Source organism: Pseudorca crassidens, chromosome 14 (genome assembly GCF_039906515.1).
Source record: "Pseudorca crassidens isolate mPseCra1 chromosome 14, mPseCra1.hap1, whole genome shotgun sequence".
NCBI lineage: Eukaryota > Metazoa > Chordata > Mammalia > Artiodactyla > Delphinidae > Pseudorca > Pseudorca crassidens.
Genome location: NC_090309.1, coordinates 58,051,974 through 58,062,597, shown reverse-complemented (window position 1 = coordinate 58,062,597; position 10,624 = coordinate 58,051,974). Strand labels below are relative to the sequence as shown.

Here is a 10,624-nt window from a genome sequence, read left to right as displayed (position 1 = left end):
ATCAAGCAAGCAAAAATCAACTAGAAGAAAACTTATTGCCAAAAGTCACTGCATGTGTCACAAAGCCTAATATATACTGGATTATTCACAGTATTATTATATATATGCTATTGCTTCCTCCATCCAATGGATGATCAACAGCTACATATGCAATTTAAAAATCTGCATAACCTTAAATACTGATGAGGAAATTAATCACCCTCTCCTCTTTTATCAGTTTCTACCTACATGAAGTTCTACCAGTTTATGGCTTAAACTAAAATCAAGAAACTTCTATTTAAGAAAAAACAGGGAAGTGAGTAGCAAACTAGATTAAGACTCCATTTTGTAGGGTTTTTTAGGTCTATTTACTTCACAGCCTTCACTGTTCTAGTGTCTTCTCTCACCTGGAAAAACTTCTGCAGCTCTGGAACTTTATTTTTCCCAGCATAATCATATGCAGTAGAATTGGAACTCAGTTTAGTTGGTGTGGCAAATATGATAGGCGGTGCTTCTGTGGAAACCACAGGCCTTAATCCCTGCAGGAAAAAAGGAAAAGGTCAAGTTGAAAGTATGCCTGGGCATGTGAACAAGCCTTTCCAGGAGAAGGCTGTCCAGAAGAGTGGAGTCAGTGATTCCACCACACAAGAGAGAAGGAAAGTCCCCAACTCTGCATTACAAAGCATTTAGGTTTAAAGTCCCTAAAACACCCTAGCGCCCATTTCCAGAGCAAACACAGTCAAGAACTCTCTTGCTGGTTAAGGTGGGGGAGGCAGACGGGGGAGAAGCAAACCACAACAGAGGCCCAATCTAAGCTTCCAGATAAACCCACTGTGTCTATCTTCTCATCAAACCAATAAAACATTTATCATCTATATGAACTTTGGGTTAAATTTCAAAAGAAACCTGGCTGTCCCTTTTCTCCTCTGGGTGAGTAGGTGTACCAACATGGAATCTCAAAGTGGACTTCAGAAACTTTCCAGACACACAGTAAAGAAATATCTCAATCTGGAAGAGCCTGTAATGGGAAGAGAGCTGTCTTTCAGGACCAGAAAACAAAACAAAACAATTACAGCAGAGCAACTGAACTTTCTGGCATTAATAAATCTGTAAGTTAAAAAATATATACTGTAAAAATAAAAAAGGAAAACTCAGTGTTCTCATTGTGACGTGTGTACGACAATACACATGTACTACATACACAGAGTGTCTACCACTGAAAGGACTGCGTGAAGTAGCATGTGCCTAAAGCAGTGTCTGGGACACAGCAGGCATTCAATAAACATAAGCTGAATGAGATTCGGGGGCTCAGCAGCTGCCTCAGCCACATGTGACAGAGAAAGGAAGGACAAACACACAGTCTTAAAAAGAATCTAAGGGGGGAGAAAAATGAAGTGCTGATACATGCTACAATATGGATAAACCTTAAAAACAGTACGCTGGGCTTCCCTGGTGGCACAGTGGCTGAGAGTCCGCCTGCCGATGCAGGGGACACGGGTTTGTGCCCCGGTCTGGGAAGATCCCACATGCCGCGGAGCGGCTGGGCCCGTGAGCCATGGCTGCTGAGCCCGTGAGCTATGGCCGCTAAGCCTGCGCGTCCGGAGCCTGTGCTCCGCAACGGGAGAGGCCACAACAGTGAGAGGCCCGCGCACCACAAAAAAAAAAAAAAAAAACAGTACGCTGAGTAGAAGCAGTCAGTCACAAAAGACCACAAATATATGAAAGTCCAGAATAGGGATATTTACAGAGACAGAAAGTAAATTAGTGGCTGCTAAGGGACAGGGGAGGAGGGGCGGGGGGTGTTAAGGAAGAGGAAGGTGATAGCTGAAAGGTACAGCTTTCTTTCTGAGGTGATAAAAATGCTCTAAAATTAATATGGTAATGGTTGCACATTGTCTGTGAATACACTAAAAACCATTTAATCATATATTTTAAATGAGTAAATGTATGGTATGTGAATTACATCTCAACAAAGCTGTTTAAAAAAAAAAAAAAAGAACCTAAAGGGAACTCTGGGTTTCTATCTGATGGAGTAAACCTACAGTGGCAGATAGATAAATGATTCTCCAAAATAACCTACAGATCACACTAAGGAACTCAGAGTTACAAATCAATAAAATCCATCCTTTTATATTAAATTCTAACTCAGAAAAATAAAATCTTAAAGTTAGCAAACAAAGCTCAGCCTCTTCTATTTTTACAGATGAAAAAGGAAATCCTTTGCTCAAATTAATAAGAGTTGTCAGATTGTACTTGATCTCTTCAAAAAAATCTAACTTTACCTATAATTGACAAGAGACCTATTCTAAAGATCACATATTGAAAACCTCAATGTTACTCCCACCAGGCAGGCACTGGGATCAACAGAGCAACAAAAAGGCATTGAAGTAATTTTGGCTTCTATTTCTTCTAACACAGTCCCATAAATGGGAAAGAATCACGGCCTTTTTTTCTGTTCTTTCACTCATTCAACATATTTTACTGAGTAATTACTCTATACTGAAAATATATAGGACACATTCAATCTCTGCCATTATGGATATCAGTGTTATGGAATAATAGCAGCTAATATCTACCAAGCTCTTGTTATGTGCCCAGCATCATGTTAAGCATTTCATACGCATCATTACAGCAATCCTAGGGAGATGTTACCTTTCCCTTTTTACAGAGGAGAAAACTGGATCAGAGAGGGTGACTTGCCTGAGACTCCATAACAAAAAGAGGCAAGTGTGGGAACTCAAGCCTCTCTCAAGTCCAGAACCCTGGCATTTAAGTACCTACCTGCCCCTGCTACCTCTCGTCAACTACTGCTCAAAAACAACAATCCATTTGAAGAGAAAGTCTGCTTAGTAAGCTGTTAGTCTACATTTGGAATATAACAGACTTAGGAGTCAGAGACAGAACCGGGGCTCCAACTACTGAGATAACAAGGCTATAAGAAAGTTCTCTCTTTAAACTGGAGAATTTTAGACACTCCCTCATCATTCTGTGAGCTCTCTGTATTTTCTCCTTATGATCATTTTCCCTTGAATGCAAAAATTTTAAAACCCTTCCTACCAAGCAACTCCAAAACTGGTTTGAAATTAAATTCATGTTTTGACAGGACTAATGTGAGAGCATTTTTAGATGGGATTATACCTAGCTGCCTTGTATTCGTTTACCTGTTAAGTGATTCAAAACTATAGCAAAGTTTTCGAACAAGATCATCTCAAAACAGGAGTTATCAACCATCTTAACAGCTTAAAATAATTCCATATTTCCATTTATAATACTGTAAAAGTTCAGAATATCAAATTTTAAAGTTACCTATAATCCCATTATCTTATCCCATCAGTTATTATGAATTGTATATTCTCCTCCAATCTTTTCATAGGCATATATATATATTTTTTTTTTTTTTTTTTTTTTTTTTGCGGTACGCAGGCCTCTCACTGTTGTGGCCTCTCCCGTTGCGGAGCACAGGCTCCGGACGCGCAGGCTCAGCGGCCATGGCTCACGGACCCAGTCGCTCCGCGGCATGTGGGATCTTCCCGGACCGGGGCACGAACCGGCGTCCCCTGCATCGGCAGGTGGACTCTCAACCACTGCACCACCAGGGAAGCCCCATAGGCATATTTTAATCTTTATAGTCACAGTGCAAAACCCCACATTCTACTTTTTTCACTTATAATAAACATTTTTTTTCAGGTTCCTAAACAATCTTCATAACGAAATCTACTCTTCACATCAACCCCATAAATTATTACCAGCCCATGTTACAGATGATTAAAACAAAGCTCAGAAATGTCCTAAGTGTGCTCGCTTCGGCAGCACATATACTAAAACTGGAACGATACAGAGAAGATTAGCATGGCCCCTGAGCAAGGATGACACACAAATTCGTGAAGCGTTCCATATTTTTAAACAACTACGCATGCTAACACATATATATGGAATCTAAAAAAAAAAAAATGGTTCTGATGAACCTAGGGGCAGGACAGGAATAAAGATGCAGACACAGAGAATGGACTTGAGGACACCGGGAGGGGGAAGGATAAGCTGGGACGAAGTAAGAGAGTAGCACTGATATATGTACACTACCAAATGTAAAACAGATAGCTAGTGGGAAGCAGCTGCATCACACAGGGAGATCAGCTCAGTGCTGTGTGACCACCTAGAGGGGTGGAATAGGGAGGGTGGGAGACGCAAGAGGGAGGGGATATGGGGATATATGTATACATATAGCTGATTCACTTTGTTATAAAGCAGAAACTAACCCATCATTGTAAAGCAACTATACTTACTACAGTAAAGATGTTTAAAAAAATAGTAAAGCAGGGGCTTCCCTGGTGGCGCAGTGGTTGAGAGTCCGCCTGCCGATGCAGGGGACACGGTTTCGTGCCCTGGTCCGGGAGGATCCCACGTGCCGCGGAGCGGCTGGGCCCGTGAGCCGTGGCCGCTGACCCTGCGCGTCTGGAGCCTGTGCTCCGCAACGGGAGAGGCCGGAACAGTGAGAGGACCGCGTACCGAAAAAAAAAAAAAAAAAAAAAAAAGTGGACTGTAGACCAAGTGGAAATCACAGGTTTCGCTGAGTATCAAATCTCTTAGCTGTTTACACAATCACTACCTCTACAACTGATTAAGAGCCATTCAACTGTTTTACCACGTTTAGTAGCTGAGTTCTTCCTAGTCTACTTTAGCTGCTCCAAATTTTAAGAGAGAAAAGTAAACATGATTTTTTTCACCTCAAAATTGACTGGCCCAAAGTTTCCCCTTTCCTTCTACCTTTTAACTTTGGGGAGGAGGAGGAAGAAGGGTGGAGAAATAAGAGAATTATCCCAAAAATGTTTTAATTTTTAAATGATAGAAACTTACGAGCTCTTTCATTCTGATTCAGGACTACAAACAAGTTTCAATCTGCAGTGATCAAGTCCTTTCATTTCCAATTGCCAGCTAGGTACCACCACCTCCATGTTTCCCTGACATTTCACACTCAGTGAATCCAAAATTCACCCAGTTTCTCACAAGCCTACTCAGGAGCTCCCTGTTTCTGGGGGAAACACCACCATCCTCCCATTACCCAGTCATCTTGGAGTCCTCCTTCCTCATTTCCAAAATCTCCTTCACCGGGCGCTAAGTACTCATCTCCAGCCTCTGACTCTTTCTCCATTCTTACTGAGAAGACCCTGAACTCTTTTATGGGTATAACAGGCATCCCCCGGCACTGGTCTCTCCCAGTCAGATTATCTTTTCAAAGCATAGCTCTGGTTATGATACGTACTCCTCCATCATAAACCTTTCATGAAACTAAAGGGAAGAGGCCATGCCCTTGTTTCAACCTCTGGACAAGACTCTACCACAACTTTCAGCATCAAGTTGCTTTGTAAATTCTTATTCATTTGTCACAAAATTAAGTCCTACCATCCTAGGCCCTTCATGATCTACCTCCATCCACCACAGCTAAACTTACCTACTCAATGATTCCCCCTGCAGCCCCCCTCTCCTCCTCCACTCTCGCAGTTCTCTTAATCTAGAATATCCTGCCATCTTAACTAGGAGAGGAACTGCTGGATCATACGGTAAAATTATGTTTCACTTTTTTACAAAATGCCAAACTGTTTTCCAAAGAGGCTGTACCATTTTAAATTCCCCCCACAATGTAGTACGGTTCCAGTTTCTCCACATTCTCACCAACACCTGTTGTCTTTTTTGTTTTAGCAGGTGTGAAGTGGTATCTCCTTGTGGTTTTGATTAGTATTACCCTAATGACTTATGATGTCAAACATCTTTTCATATGCTTATTGGCCTCAATTTATTTTTAACAAAGGACACAGAAAGGTAAGCAAAATGTTCTTCACTCAACCACTGGAAAATACCCTCCCGACAATTACTTGCCATCAGATTGATTTATAAATCTCTACCTGTACTATTGTTAGAGAACTAGCTTTTCCATAAGTTTACTCAATGCATGTTAGATTATTCACTTTACATAATACTGAAAGTTACAAACACCTACATTTTACAGTATGCTAACATTTTAAAAGTTTCCAAGAAAGGAAAAATTGAAGTACTCCTGATTACCAAAGTCAGAACCCTTGGTTTGGGGATACCTGTCACAATCACTCTGAAATCTGCAATTCATATAAAGCCTACAATATTCATATAAAGCCTACATAATATCACTTCTTTCAACATAACTTAAGAAATCCTTAAGTAATTAAGAAGTCCAAATTCTCAAGAGAAACACAATTCAAGTGGAGCTAGAAATCTTTAATCCCTCTCTGTACCAAATGCATCTTGGGGTAATATCTGCTCTAAGTGCCAATTAATTTCAAGATGTGTCAGTTTTAGTTCAAAATTTCACTTTTTCTTACTAGATAACAAAATCTAGATTATGCTAAAACTCTACTGAAAGAAATTCTACAATCACCAATGGAATAGATCAATTGTGATATATTCATACAGTGAAATCCTATACTGCAATAAAAGAAACCAACTACTAATAAACATAACATGAATGAACCTCAAAAATATTGAGAAATAGAAGGCTTATACAAAACAGTACTGTGTGGTTCCATTTATACAAAATTCAAAAACAGGCAAAACTATTTATAGTGATAAAAATATGAATAGGAAGATGAACATGGATTGACAGGGCAATAGTAAAAAGGAACTTCCTAGGAGTGATGTAATATTGTATATGTTAATAAGGGTGTGGGTTACACAGTGTGTTTGTCAAAAATGTGCTGAAAAACACACACCTTTATGTTTTAAGACTACCTGCTTCTTTATAGAAGCAAATATAATAGAAATAGCTATTTCTTATAATCTGTAAGATAAGTCACTGTTGTCAATTCCTTCTTTAGACCTCACTATCAATTTGGTTTCAACGACACCACGCTGCTTTCCCTTCTAATCCTGGATTGTTCTTATGATAAATTTTCCTCCTCCACTCTCCCTTCCTGTTTCTGTAATCTAATCGTAACTCCATCTTTCTTTCCCATGTGCTTGCTCCCTGGATGATCTCCCCCACCACAGCTTCTACTACCACCTACGGGCTGAAGACACCTAGATCTATTAAACTCCTTATTCATAAATCCAGCTGCAATCAGACATGACATCTCATCACGAACTCAATATTTATAAACCTGGACCCTTCCTCCCCAACCCCACACCCCCCAAAAAACGTGCTTTTTCTTGCCCTCCCTATCCTAGTTAACAGCACATCTAATCTTACATTGAAATCATCCTTAAACATCCTTCCCCTTGAGCAAGTTACGGTGTTTCACAGAAGAAAGAAAAGGTAACAACAATGGAGCATTCTTTACACCCCACCTGGGGCCCTTATTGTTCCAGTCCAGTTTTCCAACTGCATATCTCATCAACCCTTCCCTACCTACCCTGAGAATTGAGAATGAAAATGATGGTATCTCAGACTTAGCTTCTCGAGAATAGCTACCACTTATCCAGTAATAGCCACCTGCCAACGATTGCTAGTCACATGACACACACCTCTTTTAATCTGTACTCCAGCTGCCCTAAAAGAAACTGAGCTCACAATGAATTAACTTGATCAAGGTCATAAAATTAAAGCAGCGAAACCAGGATGTGAGCCCAAATTAAGAGTCTGGGACTCTAAAGTTTTTCATCTCTACACTACAAGCTAGAGACTGATAATCCCATTGGCAAAATCTGAGTGAAGTCGCAATACTTTTCAGACCACTAAAGAGCAACCATCAACCATTTTACAGCTGGAAAAATGTCAGCTCTTTGCACGTTAACTGCGAAGACTCACCCAAACATTTGAATTAACTCTTTAAGTCTTCTAATTCTGATCACACAGCCTCTTCTGCCCCTATGGCTTCCGCTGGTACCATCACCCCAGCTCCCAAATCTGGTGCTTGGATGAGGCTGTCTTTGGGGCTGAGGCAGGAGGATGACAATGGGGCATTGAGGAGAATGAAAGCTGGACTTCCTTAAAAAAAAAAAAGGACAGGGCCAAACTTCGGACTCGGTCGGGTCACATTCTGGGCCCCGCCGACCTCACGAGCCACCAGCAACGACCTCGGGGGTCACCTTGACCGCTGCTGAGTGCCAGGCCCAACTTCCACACCAGGCCAGCCTCGCCGGGGAGCAGCTACAGAATTAAGGAGCCTCCATGGCCACGGCAAGTGCGTGACAAGAGGTGAGGGACCAACTAAACCGAAGCGCGGGCAGAAGCCTCGCCTGGCTCCGGCGCTGAAACTGCCAGGCGCAGACTCGGGCCGCCACTTCTCCCGTCCGAACCGGCGCGGCGCTACCCGTACCTGAGGGTTATAAGCGTCGGAAGCCCACGCTCCCGTCAGTTTCTGCGTGAAGCTACTAAACTTATAATACATGTTGCCCGGTGTCGACTTCAGGGAGCCACTGCCCGCGCGACCGCCCCAGAGAAGGACCCCGCTTTCCCGGGTGTCTGCCGAAGACTCAGCCCAAGGACCCTGCGCCAAAAGGCGGGCTGCCCGAGGATCGCCTAATTTAAAACATGCCCTCTTAAGCCACATAATGGAACGAGAAGCCAGGTTCTCAGGGCCAAAAAGGCAAAACAAGTTCTAGGGCAGCGCGGAAAGCCTCTGTAGCGCGGTGTGTGGGGAATACGAGCCTGCCTCTTTCCGTCACGTTTAGATTCGGGCAGTACCAAGACGCCCTAAGAATTGCGCAAGCGCCCTGCCGATCATGCGGGAGGCTGAGGGACTTGTCGGGGTTGAGGGGGCGGGCTCGGGGCGGGGCCTAGGACGGGAGGGGAGGGGCTGGGCGGGGTGAGGCCGCTCTTTCCCTCCCAGAGAGCCGGTGCTGTGGGGCAGCCACCCGGTAGTTGTCTTGAAGGCGTCTCTCCCTTTCCCAAACTTAACTCCTCCCAAACCTAGGTCACCTCGTGAAGCGTCCCACTCTCGCTCAGTGGGCTCAGGAGTATGGATCTGTCGGCCAGGCTTCTCTGGCAGTCTAGGAGTCGGGGGAGCAAATAAGAAAAATTGGAAACACCTGCTGCAAGCTGTTTGTTACTGAGGGCTGTTAGGATTTTCGCCCCAATAATATATAAAGATAGCCTCCTGGGATTTTTGTAGAGGAAATACATCGTGCCCTTTGAACTTCAGGCACAAGGACATATATTTTGCACAGTTCTCAGAACTGATTTTTACTCTTACTTGAGCTTTGTGGGAACTGATTGCCCATCCTTTTCCTGGTCTCTGCCCTTCGAGATAGATGAGGTGGGGAGTGGAGGGGAGGTGGATTAGAAATACTTGAAAAATCTGGACGTTGAGCCTGAAAGATCAGGACTACCACTTTCAGTTATGGTACTATCCACTTCAGTTCAATTTAAAAATGTTTTTTGAATCCCCACTATGTGCCAGGTACTGTGTAAAAGGAGTATACTAATTTCCTACCTCCTGGAATGGAGCAAAGCTTTTCTTGGCTTTATCATCTAACCAGAGGTTTCCATAAGCATATTACAGGTGCATTTATAGTTCTTTTTTTTTTAATTTTTTTTTTTTTAGAAAGAAAGCACTGGCTCTTTTTTTTTAAAGATTTACTTATTATTTATTCATTTATTTTAGGCTGTGTCGGGTCTTAGTTGCGGCACGCAGGATCTTTTCTCGTTGCAGTGCTCAGGCTCTTCGTCGTGGTGCGTGGGCCTCTCTCTAGTTGTGGCGTGTGGGTTTTCTCTTCTCTAGTTGTGGCGTGCGGGCTTTAGTTGCCCGTCGGCCTGTGGAATCTTAGTTCCCTGATCAGGGATTGAACCTGCGTCCCCTGCACTGTAAGGCGGATTCTTTACCACTGGACCACCAGGGAAGACCCTATAGTGCACTTATGAAAGCATGTGGCAAACAGATGGGTGATACTAACCTGTACATAGCATTTTACATAAACTCATTTAATCTTTACAACAATCCTATGAGATAGGCGCTGTTATCATCTCCATCTTACTGTACAGGAAAATGAGGCCCAGAAAAGTTAAGTAGCTTGGCCAGGTCAGTTATTAGTGAGTGGCAGAGCCAGTCACCTGGCTCAAGAGTCTATACTCTGAAGCACTACATAATGGATAAGTAGATATAACTCCACTCTGAGAAGAGGATGGAGGCTGAGTACTCCAGAGTTAGGGTGTACACCAGCATCCTAGCTTTGACAGGTGTAAGCCGGAGAGCGCCAAGTGTTCAGCACTGCCAAGACTCAAGAGCAAAGGTTTTAGCATATTCATGTGATTGACCAATTCAAAGTCGCTACTTTTACAAAGCAGCACGGTGATATAATGGAAAGAACCTGTGATTTGGGTTTGAGTCGCAATTTCTTCAAGGCTGAGTGATTTGCAGCTAGTTATTTACATTTTCTGGGCCTCACTTTCTCTTCTGTAAAGTAGGAATCGTCATCATCAGACTATCTTCCCTCCCTAGTGTTCTGAGAATCAGCAGTTCAGTAGGTTATGAAGCTTACACAAACGTTACATTGCTGATCTTACTTTTGAGTCATCTTACTTTTCCATGGTTCTTGGCTACATATAAGAACCTCAGTTAATTTTTCTTTGTTGCTCTAATTTAATTAATTAATTAAATGCTGGAGTCACTCATACCACGAAAGGAGAATGAGCTTGTTAGCAGATATTGGGTGGAAAGAAAGGTCTTTCACAGAGTTT

General features: G+C 42.6%; 1 protein-coding gene and 1 non-coding gene across 16 annotated transcripts in view; one reads left to right on the top strand and one right to left on the bottom strand.

Moving 5' to 3' along the window:
• COX7A2L (cytochrome c oxidase subunit 7A2 like) overlaps positions 1–8,425 on the bottom strand; it is a 32,293-nt gene extending 23,868 nt beyond the window's left edge. For all 15 annotated transcript variants that reach the window (XM_067703146.1, XM_067703142.1, XM_067703141.1 and 12 more), the window contains exons 1-2: positions 8,265–8,425; positions 387–518 (exon numbers count right to left, since the gene is read on the bottom strand). In XM_067703146.1, the coding sequence (XP_067559247.1) occupies positions 387–518; positions 8,265–8,336 (204 nt within the window). In that variant the 5' untranslated portion in view covers positions 8,337–8,425. The remainder of the gene's footprint in view (positions 1–386; positions 519–8,264) is intronic.
• LOC137206255 (U6 spliceosomal RNA) lies at positions 3,774–3,880 on the top strand. Its single transcript, XR_010934571.1, has one exon. It is a non-coding gene; the product is annotated as a U6 spliceosomal RNA (small nuclear RNA).
• Positions 8,426–10,624: the final 2,199 nt, after the last annotated feature.